Source organism: Equus quagga, chromosome 10 (genome assembly GCF_021613505.1).
Source record: "Equus quagga isolate Etosha38 chromosome 10, UCLA_HA_Equagga_1.0, whole genome shotgun sequence".
Taxonomy (NCBI): domain Eukaryota; kingdom Metazoa; phylum Chordata; class Mammalia; order Perissodactyla; family Equidae; genus Equus; species Equus quagga.
In genome coordinates, this window is record NC_060276.1 from 72,918,225 (window position 1) to 72,939,891 (window position 21,667).

The 21,667-nt window shown below is 36.0% G+C and overlaps 1 protein-coding gene across 1 annotated transcript in view; it reads left to right on the forward strand.

The window, feature by feature from the left end:
• The first annotated feature begins 2,122 nt into the window (after nt 1-2,122).
• Nucleotides 2,123-21,667, forward strand: part of EDA2R (ectodysplasin A2 receptor) — a 28,514-nt gene continuing 8,969 nt past the window's right edge. Inside the window, 3 exon segments of the mRNA XM_046672869.1 lie at nt 2,123-2,384; nt 2,881-2,947; nt 3,934-4,030. Of these exon segments, the coding sequence (XP_046528825.1) occupies nt 2,123-2,384; nt 2,881-2,947; nt 3,934-4,030 (426 nt within the window).

Below are 21,667 nucleotides of genomic sequence, written 5' to 3' on the forward strand. Positions count from 1 at the left end.
AAGCAGTCATTTCTCATTCTCTCCTTCCTCCAGACCCTAGCAACTATTAGTCTACTTTCTGTCTCTATGAATTGCTTATTCTGGACATTTCATGTAAATGAAATCATGCAATATTTGTTCTTTTGTGTCTGGCTTCTTTCACTTAGCATAATATTTTCAAGATTCATCTGTGTTAGTAGCATGTATCAAGTACTTCATTTCTTTTTTTGGCTGAATAATATTTCATTATACGGATAGACCACACTTCGTTTATCCATTTATCAGTTGATGGACATTTGGCTTGTTTCTATTTTTTGGCTATTATGAATGATACTGATAGAAACATTAGGGTACAAATTTTTGTATGGATACATATTTTTAATTCTCTTGGGTATATGCCTGAGTGGAATTACTGGGTCACATGATAACTCTATGCTTGACATTTTGAGGAACTGCAAAACCATTTTCTAAAGGGACTACACCACTTTACATTCTCACCAGCAATATGTGAGGGCTCCGATTTCTCCACATTCTTGCCAACACTTAATCACCCCTGTTTATTTTTAAATCATAGCCACTGTAGTAGGTATGAAGTGGGATTTCATTGTGATTTTGATTTACATCCCCTAAGTGCTAATGATGTTGAGCATCTTTTCATGTGCTTATTGGCCATTTGTATATCTTGGAGTAATGTATATTCAAATACTTTGCCCATTTTTAATTGAGTTATCTTTTTATTATTGAGTTGTAAGATTTCTATATATATTTTACATATAAGTCTCTTATCAAATCTCTATGATGACAGTTTTTTTTCTCCTATTATGTGGGTTGTCTTTTTATATTCTTGAGTGTCCTTTGAAGCATAAATCTGTAAATTTTGATTACGTGCAATATATTTATTTATTTTATTTTTTTGCTAGTGTTTTTGGTGCTGTATCTAAAAACTCATTGCCTAATCCAAGGTCACAAAGATTTATACTTATATTTTCTTATAAGAAAACAATTAAAATTGTAAACATTTTTATGTTTTCTTATATGAAAACTCTTGTAAGAGTTTTATAGTTTTAGCTCTTACATTTAGGGCTTTGGTCCATTTTGACTTAATTTTGTGTTTGGTGTGAGATAAGGGCCCAATTTGATTTTTTTTCATGTAGATATCCGATTGTCACAACACCTTTTTTGAAAAGCCTGTCCATTGTGTTGTCTTGGTACTATTTTTGAAAATCAACTGACCGTAGCATAACAACTTTATTTATAATGGCCATAAATGGGAAACAACTCAATGTCCATCAACCAAAAAACGTATAAATAAATTATGGCATATCCATGCAATGGGATACTACATAGCAATGGTAAGGAACAAATGTTGCTACACACAACATATTGGATAAATCTCGTAGACATTACATTGAGCGAAGACAGCCAGAAACAAAAGAGTGCTTTTGTATGAATCTAATTTATATGAAGTTCAAGGACAGGTAAACCTAATAATGGTGATAGAAGCCAGAATAGAAATTACTTTGGAGAAGGGGATGATATTGACTGGGAAGGGACATGAGGGAGCTTGCTGAGGTAAGGGAAAGCTTCTGTATCTTTATCTGGATAGCATTTGTGTGAGTGTATACATATGTAAAAAATTTATAGACCTGTCTAGATTGCTGACTTATCAAGCCACATCCTCTGTGATACTTTAGAAGAGTGTCCAACTGCAGTTATGGGACACCAGAGTAGTTCTCATTTTCTCAAAACTTAATTATTCTCTGTTACCTTCTCTTAAAATAAAAAGGCAGTTATAGCTGCCACAGGATACTGTTGACCACAGTGGAGAATTTGACATAAGGTCTGAATGTGTCCCTTGATAATGACATTTAACCATTATTAGACAGTTTTACCCATATGCTTTGACTTCTTCAGAACAGACCAGAGTCTATGTAATTTTGTTTTCTTTCATAAAGGCAATTTGTTAACCTTATAATTAAAGACAATTTAATTTTGTATGCTTTAGATAAACAGTTTGAAAAGAGGGAAAAAAGCTGTCTTTTCATTCCCTAGGTCCTGATATGGGGATGGGCAATAATCCTGCTTTGCCTATACATAGGTCTCAAAGCCAGGGTTAGAGGGATGTGTTAAGATTTCATGCCACATGACGTTTATTAGATGGATGGGGCTCTGGAAACCAAACAAAATAAGGTATCTCGACACCCAAAGTCCAGAAGAAGCTGTTATGAAGATTTCAGATGCATATGTCAGGGCAGAGCTCCTGACAGTGTTTTTCTGGTTTTGTGGGCAAGAAAAAATACAGACGAGTTGTCCAGACCAGTATGCTGGCTCTTTGTCCATGACACTTAATTCCCTTTTCATGAGGGCTTTGAGACCACTGATGGTTTTTGTCCTTAATGAGAAGGGTTGGTAGGGAGGGGAGCATGCCTACTGAGGCTGACACTATGGACACTATGTTTAGTGATGAAAATAACACAGGGGAGAGCATCTTCAGTTTGTGCAAAAATTGATTTTATAGCTCACTTTCTTCTGAATGAACCAATGGGAAAGAGTGGTCCGGTTGATGGTGGGAAAAGGTGCATTCAAGCAAGAATGCCATTCAGGATGACTTATCTCATTATCATTGGGGACTTTTGAGGGAAGAGTGATGGCCTCTCAAGGTACACATGCACATTCTCCTCTCTTCTGACTGGAAGTACACACTTAGGACTTTCAGTACTTTGAAACGCCATCTGAAATTCACCTTTGTATGAAGTTAAGGAGTGAGCAGAAGAATCTCACTCCATCTTTATCCTTGAGCAGTGATGCCCTGTGTATCAATTACTTGAGTCTCCCTCATTAAAATTCATATCTGTAGAAAACTATCTCTCTGCATGCTTAACTCTGTCTTATTTTGTATAGCTTTTCAAAGGCTTCAGACTGATTTGGTGGAGCTTAGCTCATTTAATCCGCTCAAGAGCTATATAAGGTAAGTGAGGAGCACACTGTCCCCTTTCTTTGGATGAAGTAACTGAGGCCAGAAAAGGTAAAGTGACTCATGCAAGGTCTTGGGTTGAAAAAAGAAGAGCCAGGTAAGTTGACCAACCATCCCAGTTTGCTTGAGACTATCTCAGTTTTATCCTTGAAAATCTCATGTCCTAGGGAAGCCTCTTAGTTCTGAGCAAACCTGCATGATTGCTTATCCTATTGCCAGGAATAGAACTCATATCTCCCAACTCTCATACCAATGCTAGTGCTACTGTCCTATGCTCTCTGTGTTCCTAGAACTGCTATCTTAGTAGTGTTTCCCTTCTCTACACCTTAGTATACCTGGGCATTTCTTCATGCTGAGTCATCCTCTCTTCTCACTCTGCCTAAGACATAAGCAATGACAGCTATTGATCCTCAAAGATATGTAAGATAGTTTTGGCAAAAGAGAACCATGCCTCAGCTTTCTCATCCACAAAAGAAGGATGATAATCCTTATGTTACTTATCTCACATGGAGGTTGCATGGATCAAATAATAAGGCATGTAAATGTGCTTTCTAAACTGTTAGTAGTTTGTCAAATGTAAGAGACTGCGGTTATTTACTGCCCTGCAGGGAAAAGCCAGGTCCTTGTCTTATCATTTTCTTTTCAGTTCAGCAATTGTTGCAGCCACTGTGTGAACTTTGGCAAATTCCTTGGACGCTGTGCCTCAGTTTTCTCATATGCAAAATGGGGCTAAAAATAATCCCTGATTTGGTTATTTTAAAAATTGAGTGAATTATTACAGGCAAAGCATTTAAAAGAATTTCCAGCACGTGGTCAGGGCTACATGAGCATTAGCTGTTTGGGGTTGGCTTCCTCAACCCCTCTAACTCAGAGTCAGAGACTAGATTAAGAGAACCTATAAACCAAACAACATGGAAGCCACTACCTACCTTGAAATCCCTTTCCACTAGCTCCCTAGTTTTTGTGTTCTTTACCTATAGCCTTCCTACCACAGATTGCCAAGAAAATGAGTACTGGGACCAATGGGGACACTGTGTCACCTGCCAACTGTGTGGGTCTGGACAAGAGCTCTCCAAGGTAAGTCTCTTGGTCAGGATACTTATTTCTGTTACATCTTAGGAACCAACCTGGCAACTGAGACTGTCCAAGATTAGGAGAGTCAACCCCTCCTTTAGCTAATCCAGTTCAGCAGGCAAAATGTGGAATCCAAAGATTATGACAATAACAGTCACAGCTCCAGCAAGAAGTCAACCTGGCAGAATCAGGGTCAGGGGACGATTCCATGAGATAATGGGGTATCTCAAGAGGAGACATGGAATGCAAAGGCCTAGGAAGACTGTTTGGTATTAGGGAAATCTGCCAACAAAAGCAGAGCCCATCTACTTGGAGTTCAGGATCCAGATATCAGGTCTTGGGAATGGGAAAGACAGAACTGAAAGCTGAAGTGTTGTCTATGTCTTAGAAGGACTAGGCCACTAAGGAAGCTGCGCAAGGGAGGATTCAGTGATGAGGAACTAGGGAGGGTCTAGAATCCCAATTACTGGTAAGGGTCAGAACAAAATGACCGGCAAGGCTCATCCCTGGTTTGCAAAGCTGAAGCTGCTTAATTGTTCCTGCTTCAGGCCACTGTTGGTCCAAGAACCTGGGGGTGGTGTTAAATTTGAAGTACATTAGGGGCCACAAAGGCTGGAAGCAGACAGCTAGCAGATGTTTTCTTCACACACACACACACACACACACATCTTATTTTATACATTTGTTCATTAACTCAGCAATCACTTATTGAATACCTCCAAAATGGCAGACATGGTTATAGACACTGTGGATATGGCAAAACAGACAAAAATATTTGCCCTCGTGGACCTTACATTTTAATTAGTGAAACAAACAACAAACAAGTTACACACATAGATAAATGAAGATTTTAGATATGAAGGTATGACAAGAATTATATTGTGGTGATCCAATATAGAGTTATTGGGTGGCTACTATAGATCAGGTAGCATGAGAAAGTCTCTCTAAGGAGGCACCTTCTGGGGAGAGGATACAGCAAGTGCAGAGTCCCAAGGTGGGAATGAAGCAGACATGTTCAAGAAAGAGGAAGAAGATTAGTGCCGCTGATGTATGGTGAGTGAGAGGGTGAGTGGTACTCAGTGAGGTCACAGACAGAGGTATGGGCCAAATCATGTGGAGATGGTGAGAATTTTCATTTTCTCTTTAAGTGCACCAGGAACCCTTTGGAGGGTTTTGGGTAGGAGAATGACATGATCTTCTGAATGAAAGAAAATATGGCAATTATTTAGCGCAACTCCTTCCTACCTCCCTATTTCATAGCAACAGATACATCATTAACTCTAAATTTAACTCTCTACTCATAAAATTCTGTACCATGATCTGGTGCCCACATGGTTGGTAAGGGATCGCAAGACCAAGGAAAGGTCATCAGAGATTAGGTCATGCTGGACATTAAGATAGATCCAATGAAATAAGCTGCTTGAATTGACAAAATCTTTTCTAAATATCTCATTGATCTTCATGATAAAAAGTCTTGACACTCCCATAAGAACAATCTCTTACAAATGTTCCTGTCGTGTACATGGCCATTACCTTTAAAGCCATTTGTATTTACAAACCTGAACTTCTCCAAGGGAGAAAAATAGATCTTTCCAGCTGTCAAACTGCTTTTACCAAACTCTCAAAAAGTGGCCCATGATGAAATATACATTTGTCTAGATACGTCTCCGGTTGCCATTTATTTCAGCACCATTAGAAAGCTCAGAGAACATGAATGAATTGCAATATAGTGCTCCTGCAGAAGCTTTATATATAAACAGCTTGTACTTGTATAGCAGTCTGTACTTTATAAAGAGCTCTCATGTGCGTTATCTCATTTGGCTTATAGTCCCATCAAGAAGGTATTATTAATCTCATTTTAGATGAGGAAATTAAAACTCAAAGAGGATGTGTGACTTGCTCAAAGTCACAATGACTCAGTAAAAATAAACACGAGACAGATACACATGGGTGTGAGCTCCAGCCTTGCTGTGGGCAAATTAGTTCATCTCTGACTCAATTAGAATGTACTAAGTTAAAAGTAACATAAAACTTGAGAGTGACTTGAGCTACAAACACATTTATTTATGTAACGCCTGGAGGTAGGGAGCCTTGTGGCTGGTTGAGCAGATCAACAATGTCATCAAGGACCCAGGCTCTTTTTATCCTTCACCTATTTTGTCCTCATGTTTGTGGCCCCTCAGTTGCCACAACGCAAATCATCACATCTTCACACCGTAGTCAAAATCAGGAAGAAGGGGAGGGACAAAGTAGCTTGACTTTTATTAGGGAAGAAGTACTTTCCTATAAGCTCCTCAGCAGATTTCCCCTTATATCTAATGTGCCAGAACTAGGTGCTGTAAGTATCTCTAAACTGCAAGGGAGGCTAGGAAAGAAGTATCTCACAAACAGGAATGGGATTGCCATGAATGACTCAGAACAATCAAAAATCAGTTCTTGAGGCTGGTCATCTTGCCACCCAGAATGAAATCAATGTTCTATTAGTAAGGAAGAAAATGGGCAATGACTTTCAGACAAGTAACTAAAAGCATCTGACACAGCCTGGTGTTTTTTTTTTAAAGATTGGCACCTGAGCTAACATCTGTTTCCAATCTTCTTTTTTTCTTCTTCTTCTGCCCAAAGCCCCCCATTGCATAGTTGTATATTCCAGTCGTGAGTGCCTCTGGTGGTGCTAGGTGGGATGCTGCCTCAGCATCGCCTGATGAGCGGTGCCATGTCTGCGTGCCCAGGATCCAAACCAGCAAAACCCTGGGCCGCCAAAGCTGAGCACACAAACTTAACCACTCGGCCATGGGGCCTGCCATGTTTAGTTTTAAAGTTCACTTACATGAATTGTAAACATCACTGTAAATAAATTTTTACAGAAAATCAACACTATTTCCTCAATATATATTCTAGAAGTGTAATTACCAAGCTAAATAATGCATACAACTTTAATATTCTTGCAATATATTAGCAGATAACATTTGTGAATTTTTAAAAATAATTTCCATTACAATTAATTTTCAACAGTACATGGAATTCTTATATCTTAGAAGCCTGAGCACATATGAAGAATTCATGTTTCTATCATCTATTAATTTTATGCTTTCCTTTGAAACATTAAATTGCTAATTTATGAGAACTTTGTGATAATTTTTTAAACTATTTTTTGTATTTGATAGGGAAAAACATCAACTTTTTTGTGTTTATTTGTTCATTTGCATTTCCAGTTTTGTGAACTGTTTCTGATTGCTTCTTTTTCTGTTTTATTCATTGTTTATTGTTCATTCTTTAATCAAGCAATGCACTTGAGTAGAAAGACATATACCAGAATATGGAATATTATTTAAGTCTTTTGTATAATGTATAAGATTCTTAAAAGTCAGAGATGGTTTTGAATTTTGTTTCATTTTATCATCATCTCTTGACTATTACACGTCTTCCCTTGATATATTAATTAGATGACATGTATTAATAAATTCCAAAAATTAAAATATCTTGCATTCCCAGGATAAACCATTTTTGTTTGCGGTTTTGAGTTAAATACCTTTTTATGTTTTATAATATTTCATTTATAATAAATAAATATTCTTATAGCACTATCAGCATCAAAATTTGTATCAGAATTGTACTAGCTTGGTAAAATTAGTTAAGAGGATCAATACTTTTCTGGTTATAAAACTGATTAGTAGCAAAAGAATTTTGGGGGCCTTGATTATTCAAAATAATTTCCTTTTCCTCCTAATTAGGAAAGAGGCTCTCAATAAAATTTTTTCATGATAATTTGTTTTTTAATTTCTTAAGAAATACTTCTTCCATTTATTCAAGAAATTATTATGGAAAACAGTTTGATAGTATTTATTTTTATCCACTATGCTAATCTCTGCTTTTAATTGGTGTGCTCAGACCATTATATTTAAGGTAATTATTGATACATTAGAGCTTAGGTCTACTATTTTTGTTTATTTTCTGTTTCTTGTATCTCTGCTTGTCTTTTCTTACATTCTTGTGTTTACTTGCGCATTTTTTTTAGATCCCATCTTGATTTATTTGTAGTGTTTTTGCATAGCTTTATTAGAGGTCATTCTGCGTATTACAATATACACATGTGACTCAACACTGTACCGGGATCAGTATTTCACCATTTCAAGCAAAGTATGGAAACATTACTTCCATTTAGATTCCTTTACTTCCCCTACGTTTAAATATCATTGTCTTGAGTATCAGATAGTGTTGTGATTTTTCTTTTAATCATTAAACACAATTTATAAAACTCATGAAAAAGAGAGTTTATTTTTGCTCTTCCATTGTTGTTTATTCCTTCCTGATGCTCCAAAATTCCTTCTTTTATCCTTTTTTAATTTCTTTCCTGTTTGAAATTTTCTTTCTGTTTGAAGAACTCCATTCTTTAGTCATTCTTTAAGGGTAGATCTACAAGCAACAAATTCTTTTAGTTTTCCTTTCTCTTAGAATGTCTTTATTTTCCCTTCATTCCCTTCATTCACTGTATATAGAATTTACACTTGTAACAGTTCTTTCCTTCTAGCACTTGAAAAATGTTGGCCACTTCCCTCTGGATTCTTTGGCTTCAGAGAGAAACCTACTGTCACTTCAATTGGTGTTGTCTTTAGGTAATGTCATTTCTTTCTGGCTATTTCCAAGATTTTTTCTTTATCTTTAGTTTTCAGAAGTTTCAATATAATGTGTATTAGTGTACATTTCTTTGAATTTGTTCTATTTTGGATTTGCTCATCCTCTTGAATCTATAGGTCTTTTGCCAAATTTGTGAAGTTCTTAGCCTTTCTTATTATGAAAATTTTTTCAGACACATATTATTTTCATCAGACTTGGATGATATTTGGTTGATATAATTGTTTGATCTTTTGTTATTGTCCCACAGGTCCATGAGGCTTTACTCATTTTAATTTTAGTCTATTTTCTCTGCCTTGTTCAGATGGCATAAATTCTATTGTTCTGTCCTGAAGATAAGTGATTCTATCATCTGTCATCTCCTCTCTACTACTGAGCTCATCTCGTGAATGTTTTTATTTCCATTTGTATTTTTATAATTTTATCTGAAATTATGTATTTTTACAATGGCTATTTCTTGGTTGAGATTTTCTAGCTTTTATTTTGTTTCAAAATAATTTGTAATTGCTTGTCGAAGCCTTTTTTTTGGTGAGGAATATTTGCCCTGAGCTAACATCCTTTGCCAATCTTCTTCTTTTGTTTTTGCTTGAGGAAGATTAGCCTTGAGCTAACATCTGTGCCAATCTTCCCCTATTTTGTATGTGGGATGCTTCCACAGCTTGGCCGATGAGTGGAGTAGGTCTGCGCCCAGGATCCGAACCCTCGAACCCAGGCCGCTGAAGCAGAGCACAGGGAAGTTTAACCACTCAGCCATGGGGCTAGCCCCTTGTTGAAGCATTTTATAATGGCTGCTTTAAAATCCTTATCAGATCATTCCAACATCTGATTCTTCTAAGTATTGGTGTCAGTTGATTGCCTTTTCTCATTGATGTTGTGATTTTCCTGATTCTTGTTATGATGGGAGATTTTATTTTTTATGTCTTGGGCATTTTGTTTAGGCTTAGCAACAGATCCTGGCCTATTTTTGTGAGTATGGTTCTATTGACAATTTAATTTTCAGGGCCTTTATGTTATGATTTTGGTCTGTGTGGTTTATCTGGTGCTGCTGTGGCTCTCACTACTCTTTGCTGGTGCTGCCTGAGGAGTGAAGGAATTTCCATGGGCCACATCACTGGCACATCCTGATTAGAGGAAGGAAGTCTCTGAGTTGTGGAGAGGAAGAGCACTTCCCAGGGCAGATCACTTGTTGTGGTAGAATATCACTTACCAGTGCACCATGGTCACCTGTTTCTAAGCCAGGGAGAAGAGTCTCAGACCCACAGAACAAAGATTCCCCTTGAAAGTAAGCCTTACAGCCTGGTGTCTCTGGTTGTGGATGAAGAGTCTCAGGGCCACAGGGAAGAGGCTTCTCAGCCTGGGTCATTGTTGTGACACAATCATTTATGTCTCAAGTTTGCTTATTTGTGAAACATAGATGATTCTGCATACCTTACAGAGTTTCATGGAGAATAAACAAGAATATAAGCCCATGAGGGCAGGGAATTTTGTCTGATTGATTCAGTTATTTAGTCACAACATCCAGAATAGCATCATGGCACATAGTAGTTGCTCAATAAATATTTTCTGAATTAATGAAGAAAATGAAGATGCGTGCCTGACACATGGTTGATTCTCAGTAAATGCTAGCTAGCTCTCTCCCATCATAAGCTTCTCTAGCAAGTCAACAAGCAAGGAGTCAGGATCGGGTCTTCTGATTCTAGTGCTCTTGATATAAAAAACTTGCCTCCTGTAAGAATAATACCTAATGGTCATTGAGGACTTCCTATGTGCCAGGCATGATGACAGCATATTACACACACACACTCACACATACACACAGACGCACATACTCTCTCTCATTCATTTTAGTTTAAATTGTTTCATTTAAATTTTTAGATTGCTTTATTTTCAATTTAAGCTTGTTTCATAATTATGTAAAATATTTACATTCCTCCAAAGTCAAATCTAGAAAACAAAGAATATTCAAAAATTCTCACTTCCTTCCTTGTCCCATCCAACTTATTCCTTCCTTCCCCTTATAGGTAATTTCCTTCCTCCCTATTTTTTCTAACTTTTAGTTTTATGGCTTATTCTTCTATTATTTCTTTTTGGAATACAAGCAGAAGTGTACGTTTGTGTGTGTGTGTGTACTTGAACCAAGTTCAACTCATCCTTTTTAGATAAATACAGCATACTTTTTTCTATCTTGTTTTTTTTTTTCACTTAGTATGTGTAGGAGATCCTTCCATTGCGTTATATATAAATAGTCCTCATTCCTTTTCACACCTCCAAAATACTCCATTGTATATCTTCCACAGTCATTCAACCAGTATCCTCTTGATGGACAATTTTGCTATTACAAATAGTGCTGCAATGAGTAGCCTCATGCCTGGACCTTTTTGTATTGTTGCCATTGTATCTGTGGTATAGATTTCTAGAAGTGAGTTAAACTGTAAATGCTTATGTAATTTTATTAGATATCGCCAAATTCTCCTCCATAAGGCCTCTGCCATTTTGTATCACCACCACCAATATGTCCTCACAGCCTTACCAACAGAGCATGTTGTCAAATTTCTGGATTTTTGTCAATCTAATAAGTAAAAAATGGCACATCAATATTGTTTTATATTTCATTTCCCTCATTATGAGTAAGATTGAGCATCTTTCATCTGCCTAAGAACCATCTATGTTTCTTTTTCTGTGAAGTTTATGTTTAGCTTTCTATAGGGTTGTTGTTTTCTTATTTTTACCAGTTCTATATATTAAGGATATTAATCTTTCATCTGTGGTATAAGATGCAAATATTTTCCCCAGTTTTTCATTTGTCTTTTTATTTTGCTTATAAATGTCTCACACTGCAAAACTTCTTTTGAATTTTTATGTAAGTAAATTAAATTCATCTCTCTCTGTCATATTGTTTCTGGACTTTGAGTTATAGTTAATAAAGATTACTCCTAGATTAAAGAGCAATTCACTTATATTTTCTTTCAGTTACCTGCAGGCTTTCAATTTTTATATTTAAAATCTTGGACCCATTTGGAATTTTTTCTGGTGTATAGTGTGAGAAATGGATCAAATTTTATTGTTTTTCACATGGCTATCCGGTTATCCAAAATGACCCATTAAAAAGGACAACTTTTCCCCATTGATTTAAGGTGCTCCTTTTGTTCATTTTGTCAGCTCATTTAATCTTAACAACTCTATAAGTTAGGTAGCATTATCTCCAATTTGACTGACAAGAAAATTCAGACCTAGTAACTTGCCTGAGGTCACATGGCTGATCAGTGGTAAAGATGGGAGTTGTAGCTAGGTATCCTTGACCCTGGAAACAGGGCTTTGTATCACTACACTGTATTTTCTATTACTTTGATCCTAAGTATGCCCTGTAAAACAAATATGGCATCCATCACCACTCCAATGCTGCATATAATGTAGCAGAGGCTCCAAGAAGACCCTTGCCTTCCTGAGAAACCCAGATCATGAATAAAATGGCCAGTGCTCATGTCAGATAACCCCAAACTATGGGGCCTGTCAGATGCCTGGTATCCAGCAGAGTCAGGTTTTTATGGATGGGATAATTGAAAGTGGAGCTGTAAGGCATTGACTAAGGCCAAATTGAGCAAGCAGAGGGAGAGACTAGTAGGAGTAGTTAGTAGCTGTCTGATGCTCTCTTTTTCCAACCCCTTGGAAAGTACAGCTTATCTGGTATTGCTCTAGTTAGTTCCTGTAACAGATTTATACCAAAAATTTAGTGATATAAAAAATTAGAGGTTCATTTCTAACTCTAGTAAACCCCAATCAATGATGGGGAATGGGAGGATTCTTCTCTGTCATTCAGGGACCCAGACTTATGGAGGCTCTGCCATTTTCTTAACTGTGTTATTGAAATATAGTTCAGATATCATATAATTTACCCATTTAAAGAGTATAATTCAATGGGTTTGGTACATTGAATTATTAATTTTTAAAGTTGTGGTAAAATATAAAACATAAATTTTTGCCATTTTAAGTGTGTGGTTCAGTGGCATTAATCACATTTACAATATTGTACAGCCATCACCACTATCTAGTTCCAAGACTTTTTCATCACCCCAAACAGAAACTCTGTCTTCATAAAGCAAGAAGTCCCCCAATCACACCTTCCCCCAGCCCTGTGTATAACTGTTATTTTACTTTCTGTGTCTACGGATTTGCTTAGTCTAGATATTTCATATAAGTGGAATCATACAGTATTTTTCCATTTGTATCTGGCTTATTACACATAGCATAATGTTTTCAATGTTCATTCATGTTGTAGCATGTATCAGTACTTCATCCTTTTCACTGTTGAATAATATTCCATTGAATGTATATATCATATTTTGTGTATCCATTCATCTGTTGATGGACACTTAGGTTGTTTCCACCATTTGGCTATTGTGAATAATGCTGCAATGAACATTGGTATACAAGTATGTATTTGAATACTTGCTTTCAATTCTTTTGGGCATATAATTAGGAGTGGAACTGCTGGGTTATATAGTAATTCTATGTTTAGCTTTTTGAGGAATGACAAAACTGTTTTTCTCAACAGCTGTACCATTTTACATTTCTAGCAGCAATGTACAAGGATTCCAATTCCTCCACATCCTCGCCAACACTTGTTTTTGTTTCATATTCTCAAAAATATCCTACAAGCCATCCTAGTGGGTATGAATTGCTATCTCTCTATGGTTTTGATTTGCATTTCCCTAATGACTAATGACATTGAGCATCTTTTCATGTGTTTATTAGACATTTGTATATCTTCTTTGGAGAAGATTCTTTGATGAACACAAGTTTTTCTATTTTTTATGAAGTCCAATATATCCATTTTTTTTGTTGTTACTTCTGTTTTTGATGTCATCTCTAAGGATCCATTGTCAAATCCAAGGTCATAAATATTTACTCCCATGTTTTATTCTAAAAGTTTTATGGATTTAACTCTTATATTTAGGACATTTATTCATTTTAACTTCATACTTTTGCATGTAGAAATCCAGTTATCCCAGCACCATTTGTCAGAGATTGTCTTTTTCTCATTGAATGGACTTGGAACTCTTTCCAAAAATTAATTGGCCAAAGATGTATGGGTTTATTCTTGGACTCTCAACTCTATTCTATTGGTTTATATGTCCAATATAGTGGAATCAGACTGTTTTGATTAATGTAGCTTTGTAGTAATTTTTTAAATAGGGTAGTATAAGTTCTCCAAATTTTTTCTTCTCTTTCAAGATCGTTTTGACTATTTGGGGCCCCTTGCAATTCCCTATGAATTTGAGAATAGGACTTTCCATTTCTTCAAGAAAGGTGATAAAATTTCGACAAGAATTGTGTTGAATCTACACACGACTTTCAGTAGCATTGACATCTTAGCAATTTTAAGTCTTCCTATACATGAACACAAGATGTCTTTCCGTTTATTTATGTCATATTTAATTTCTTTCAGAGGCGTTTTGTAGTTTTTAGTGTATAATCCTCTCACTTCCCTGGTTAAATTTATTCCCAGGTATTTTATTCGTTTAAATTCTATGAAATGTAATTGCATTTTAATTTTCTTTTTGAATTGTTTCTTCTTTATGTATGGAAACAAATGATTTTTGTGTGTTGATTGTGTAACCTGCAACTTTTCTGAATTCATTTATGTATTCTTTTTCTAGGGCTGCTACAACAAAATATGATAGATTGGGTGACTTAAACCACAGAAATGTATTTTCTCACAGTTCTTGAAGCTAGAATTCTGAGGTCAAGGTGTAGGCAGCTTTGGTTTCTACTGAGGCCTCTGCCCTTGGCTTGCTGATGTCTGCCTTATTGCTGTATGTTCACATGGTCATCTCTCTATGCCTGTATGTGTCTGGTGTCTCTCTTTCTCTGTCCCAATCTCTTCTTATAAGGGCACCAGTCATATTAGATTAGAGCCCACCCTAACTACCACATTTTAACTTCTTTCTTGAAAGGTCCCATCTCCAAAATACAGTCACATGCTGAGGTAGCAGGAGTTAGGGCTTCAATATATGAATTTTAGGGTAGGACACAATTCAGCCCATAACAATTTATTAGCTCTAGTAACTTTTAAGTGGAATATTTACAGTTTTCTATGCATAGGATCATGTCATCTGCAAATAAAGTTTTAATTCTTCATTTCCAATTTGAGTGCATTTTATTTCTTCTCCTTCTTTTGAAAATAGTTCTAACTAGATCTTCTAGTACAATGTTGAATTGCAGTGGTAAAAACGGCCATCCTTTTCTTGTTTCTGATCACAGGGGGAAACATATCAGTCTTTTACCATTGGGTACAGGCATACCTTGTTTTATTGCACTTCACTTTGTTGTGATTCGCAGACATTGCAATTTTTGCAAGACTCTCCACCAGCAGAAAGATTACAACTTGCTGAAGGCTTAAATGATAATAAGCATTTTTAGCAATGAAATAATTTTTAATTAAGATATGTACATTTTTTTAGACATAATGCTATTGCACACTTAATGGACTACAGCATGGTGTAAACATGACTTGCATATGCACTGGGAAACCTAAAAATTTATGTGACTCACTTTAGTGCAATATTTGCTTTATTGCAGTGGTCTGGAACCGAACCTACCATATGTACAAGTTATGCCTGTATGATGTTAACTGTGGGTTTTTCATATGTGTCTTTTATCATGTTGAGGAAATTTTCCTTTATTTCTAGTTTTCTGAGAGTTTTTAACATGAAAAGGTGTTGGATTTTGTTAAATACTTTTTCTGTGACAATTGAGATGATGGTGTTTTTTTTTCTTTCATTTTATTAATGAGATGTATTACATTGATTGATTTTGTTATGACAAATGACACTTGCATTCTTGTGATAAATCCTACTTGGTGCATAATCCTTTTAATTTGTTATAGGATTCACTGTGCTAACATTTTGTGGACAATTTTTGCATGAATATTCATAAGTGATATTGGTGTGTAATTTTCTTTTCTCATGATGTGATTTTTGTCTGGTGTTTTATCAGTTTATTGCTGGCCTCATAGAATGAGTTAGGAAGTGTTACCTCCTCTTTAATTTTTTGGAAGATTTTGAGAAAGATCAGTGCTAATTCTTTAAATGTTTGGTAGTTTAAATGTTTAATGTTACTGGTTCACCATTCACCAGTAAAGCCATCTGGTCTTGGGCTTCTCTTCATTGAGAGGTTTATGATTACTGATTTATTGTCTTTACTTGCTACTGGTCTGTTGATATTGCCTATTTCTTCTTGAGTCAGCTTAGGCCATTTGTGGATTTCTGGTAATTTGTTTATTTTATCTAGATTGTCTAATTTGTTGGTGTATAATTGTTCATAATACTCTTTTATAATCCTTTTTCATTTCTATAAGGTTGGTAGTAATATCTCCACTTGCATTTCTGATTTTAGTTATTTGCATTTTCTCCCTTTTTCCTTTGTCAGTATAGCTAAAGGATTGCCAACTTTGTTGAACTTTTCAAAGAATCAACTTTTTATTTCATTGATTCTATTATTTTTCTACTCTCTATCTCCACTCTAATCTTTACTATTTCCTTCCTCCTGCTAGCTTTGGGTTTAGTTTGCTCTTCTTTTCAAGTTCCTTGAGGTGTAAAGTTAGATTATTAACTTGAGATTTTTTTTCTTTTTTAATGTAGGCATTTACAGGTATAACTTTACCTCTGAATACTACTGCCTTTGCTGTATCCCATAAATTTTGATATGTTGTGTTTTTATTTTTATTAATCTTTAAGTAATTTCTAGTTTCCCTTCTGATTTTTTTCTTTGACCCATTGGTTGTTCAAGAGTGTAGTTTTTAATTTCCAATAGATAGCCTTTTCAACAAAGAGTAGGGAAACAATAAGACGACGATATGGAATAAAGTGAACATTGACACAAACTACAATTTTCACAAAATTCACGTAGTATTATTTATAATTTTATTTATTTTTTCAGCTTTATATAGGTATAATTGACAAATAAAATTGTAATATATTTAAAGTGTGCAATATGATGATTTGACATACGTATACATTGTGAAAGGATTCACTGTTGAATTAACACATTCATCACCTCACATATTTACCCTTTTTTTGATGAGACACTTAAGTTCTGCCCTTATGAAATTTCAATTGTACAGTACAGTATTTTCAACTATAGTCATCATGTTATACATTAGATCCTCAGACCTGATTCATCGTATAACTAAAACTTTGTATTCTTTTATCAGCCTCTCCCTATTTCTGCTAACATTCTACTTTCTGGTAACCACCATTCTACTCTTTTTTCTATGACTTTGACTTTTTTTTTCCTTTTTAGATTCTATATATAAGTGATGCTATGCAGTATTTGTCTTTTTCTGTCTGGCTTATTTTACTTAGCATAAAATCCTCCAGGTTCATCTACATTATGGCAAATGGCAGAATTTCCTTCTTTTTTTAAGACTGAATATATCTCACATTTTCTCTATGCATTCATCTGTTGACACTCTTAGGTTGTTTCCATGCTCTGGCTGTTGTGAGTAATGTTGCAATGAACATGGATGCTTTTGAATGTCCTAATTTCCCAAAGAATCTTTCTCAGGTTTGCTCCTGGATTTATGCAGTCTATTGTGTGTCTTTATCCAACTTCTTGCCCAGGCATCTGTGGTTTTTTGTTTTCTTTGTAACATTTTTTAACTAATATCCACTCCTTTTTCAGTCTACATTCTGAATTGAGTGAAACAGAGGTGAGAACCTGGTATCTATCCTTCAGGCCCCAGACAAGTTAGAACAGACATACACAATAATTTGTGAGTAAGTTTTGCTCAGCACTCTGGAACTAGGGATGAGGGTCTCACACTAGGAACACAGGCTCCTGCTACTTTAAGACTGCCTCCACTTTAGGACCAGTGCTGCTCTGTGAAGAAGGGTGCAGTAATGGAAAGTAAAAATCGCACAAAATCTTCCCATCATTTTCAAATTGCCTTTTTCTTGAGTCAGCATTTGCTTCATTGCTGTAAGTTTTTAACTGTTTTCCAGAGTTCTGAAAACATTGAGTCTGAGAATTTCTGCTTGCATTTCTGTTTCTGTGAGGAAATGAGAGATTGGAGCTGCCACCTCTTCCATTTTCCTGATGTCCCCTGTCATTTTTAGTATATTGATTTCAGCATCTCCTTGGGGGTCCCTATGAACCATAAAATTAAAGTATAAAGAAAATTAAGGAGATTTTACATATAAAATAAGTATAAAGAAAAAAACAGGCAGTTTTGTGGCCAGGCCTGGGACAGGCATACATCAATTTACTCATATTCCATTGGCTAGAAATTAGGCACATAGACCCACCTAACTGCCCTGGGGTTAGGGAATTTCAGCTAGTGATATTTCCAGGAGGAAAAAAGAATGAGTTTGGTGAACAACCAGTCAGCTTCTGCCACAACTAACAAATAGCTAATATCCTTTGATAACTAGAGTTGTGTCTTTGAGAAAGAGCTATGACATATCAGGCAGGAGCCTTGTTCCCAGGTTAGAGTGTCAGAGATGGAAAAATATTTAGAGACCATCTATTTCAATCTCCTCAGATGTTGGTGCCTCTGATGCCCAGAAATGGAAAGGAGTTGGCCAGAGTCACACTGAGTCAATACTAAACCTGAAACAACAGCCAGCTGGATCACTCATCTCTCCTCTACACCATTGGCATTCAAATTTTTTTTTTTTATTGAGTTAATGATAGGTTACAATCTTGTGAAATTTCAGTAGTACATTATTGTTTGTCAGTCGTGTTGTAGGTGCACCACTTCTCCCTTTGTGCCCAGACCCCACCCCCCCTTTCCCCTGGTAGCCACTAATCTGGTCTCTTTGTCTACATTTTTAAATTCCTCATATGAGTGGAGTCATACAGAGATTGTCCTTCTCTATCTGGCTTATTTCACTTAACATAATTCCCTCAAGGTCCATCCATGTTGTTGCAAATGGGACGATTTTGCTCTGTTTTACGGCTAAGTAGTATTCCATTGTATATATATACCACATCTTCTTTATCCAGTCATCTGTTGATGGGCACTTTGGTTGCTTCCATCTCTTGGCTATTGTAAATAATGCTGCAATAAACATTGGGGTGCATAGGACTTTTGGAATTGCTGACTTCAAGCTCTTTGGGTAGATACCCAGTAGTGGGATAGCTGGGTCATACGGTAGTTCTATTTTTAATTTTTTGAGGAATCTCCATACTGTTTTCCATAGTGGCTGCACCAGTTTGCATTCCCACCAGCAGTGTATGAGGGTTCCTTTTTCTCCGCAACCTCTCCAACATTTGTTACTATTAGTTTTACATATTTTTGTCATTCTAATGGGTGTAAGGTGATATCTTAGTGTAGTTTTGATTTGCATTCCCCTGATGATCAGCGATGATGAACATCTTTTCACGTGCCTATTTGCCATCCATATATCTTCTTTGGAGAAATGTGTGTTCATGTCTCCAGCCCACTTTTTAATCGGGTTGTTTGATTTTTTGTTGTTGAGTTGTGTGAGTTCTTTACATATTATGGATATTAAGCCTTTGTCAGAGATATGACTTGCAAATATTTTTTCCCAGTTAGTGGGTTGTTTTTTTGTTTCAATCCTGTTTTCATTTGCCTTGAAGAAGCTCTTTAGTCTGATGAAGTCCCATTTGTTTATTCTTTCTATTGTTTCCCTTCTCTGAGAAGACATGGTGTCTGAAAAGATTCTTTTAATACACATGTCAAAGAGCGTACTGCCTACGTTTTCTTCTAGTAGCCTTATGGTTTCAGGTCTCACCTTTAGGTCTTTGATCCATTTTGAGTTTATTTTGGTGAATGGTGAGAAAGAATGGTCAATTTTCATTATTTTACATATGGCTTTCCAGTTTACCCAGCACCATTTGTTGAAAAGACTTTCTTTTCTCCATTGTATGCCCTCAGCTCCTTTGTCAAACATAAGCTGTCCATAGATGTGTGGTTTTATTTCTGGACTTTCAATTCTGTTCCATTGACCTGTGCACCTGTTTTTGTAGCAGTACCATGCTGTTTTGATTACTGTAGCTTTGTAGTATGTTTTCAAGTCAGGGATTGTGATGCCTCCCGTTTTGTTCTTTTTTTCTCAGGATTGCTTTAGCAATTTGGAGTCTTTTTTTGCCACATATGAACTTTAGGATTCTTTTTTGTAATTCTGTACAGAATGTCATTGGGATTCTGATTGGGATAGCATTGAATCTGTAAATTGCTTTAGGTAGAACAGACATTTTCACTATGTTTATTCTTCCAATCCACGTACATGGAATGTCTTTCCATCTCCTTATGTCATCATCCAATTCTCTCAGAAAGGCCTTGTAATTTTCATTGTATAGGTCTTTCAATTCCTTAGTTAAATTCACCCTGAGGGATTTTATTCTTTTTGTATTGATTGTGAAAGGTATTGTGTTCTTGAGTTCTTTTTCTGTTAGTTTGTTATTAGCACATGGAAATGCTACTGATTTATGTAAATTAATCTTATACCCTGCAACTTTACTGTAGTTATTGATTACTTCTAAGAGTTTTCCAATGGATTCTTTGGGGTTTTCTATATATAAGATCATGTCATCTGCAAACAGTGAGAGTTTCACTTCTTCCCTCCCTATTTGGATTCATCTGATTGCTCTGGCCAGGACCTCCAGTACTATGTTAAATAAGAGTGGTGATAGAGGGCATCCTTGTCTCGTTCCTTATTTCAGGGGGATGGTGCTCAGTTTTTGCCCATTGAGTATGATGTTGGCTGTGGGTTTGTCATATATGGCCTTTATTATGTTGAGGTAGTTCCTTCTATCCCCATTTTGTTCAGAGTTTTTATCATAAATGGCTGTTGGATCTTGTTGAATGCTTTCTCTGCATCTATTGAGATGATCATGTGGTTTTTATTCCTCAGTTTGTTGATGTGGTGTGTCACATTGATTGATTTGTGGACGTTGAACCATCCCTGTGTCCCTGGTATGAATCCCACTTGATCATGATGTATGATCCTTTTGATGAATTGCTGAATTCTGGTTGCCAGAATTTTGTTTAGAATTTTTGTATCTATGTTCATCAGCAATATTGGCCTGTAGTTCTCTTTTTTCGTGGTGACCTTGTCAGGCTTTGGTATCAGTGTGATGTTGGCCTTGTAGAATGTGTTAGGAAGTGTTCCATCCTCCCTAATTTTTTTGAATAGCTTGAAAAGGATAGTTATGAAATCCTCTCTGAAAGTTTGGTAGAATTCCCCAAGAAAGCCATCTGGTCCTGGGGTTTTATTCTTTGGGATATTTTTGATTGCTGTTTCAGTCTCTTTCCTTGTGATCGGTCTGTTCAAATTGTGTGCTTCTTCTTGAGTGAGCTTTGGGAGATTGTAGGAGTCCAAGAATTTATCCATTTCCTCTAGGTTATCCATTTTGTTGGCACATAATTTTTCATAGTATTCTCTTATAATCCATTGTATTTCTGTGGAGTCTGTTGTTATTTCTCCTCTTTCATTTCTGATTTTGATTATTTGAGCTTTCTCCCTTGTTTTCTTTGTAAGTCTGGCTAGGGGTTTGTCAATTTTATTTATCTTCTCAAAGAACCAGCTCTTTGTTTCATTGATCCTTTCTACTGCCTTTTTCGTTTCAATAGCATTTATTTCTGCTCTGATTTTTAATATTTCTCTCCTTCTGTTGACTTTGGGCTTTGTTCTTCTTTCTCTAATTCGCTTAGGTCTAGTTTGAGATTGCTTATTTGGGATTTTTCTTGTTTGTTAAGATGTGTCTGTATTGCAATGAGTTTTCCTCAATACGGCTTTTGCTGTATGCCATATGAGTTGGTATGGCATGTTATCTTTTTCCTTTGTCTCCAGGTATTTTTTAATTTATTCTTTAATTTCTTCAATGATCCATTGCTTGTTCAGTAGCGTATTGCTTAGTCTCCACATCCTTGTGCCTTTATCAGCTTTTTTCATTTAATTAATTTCTAGCCTTATAGCATTATGATCGGAGAAGACACTTGTTATTATTCCAATTTTTTAAAATTTGTAGAGGCTTGCCTTG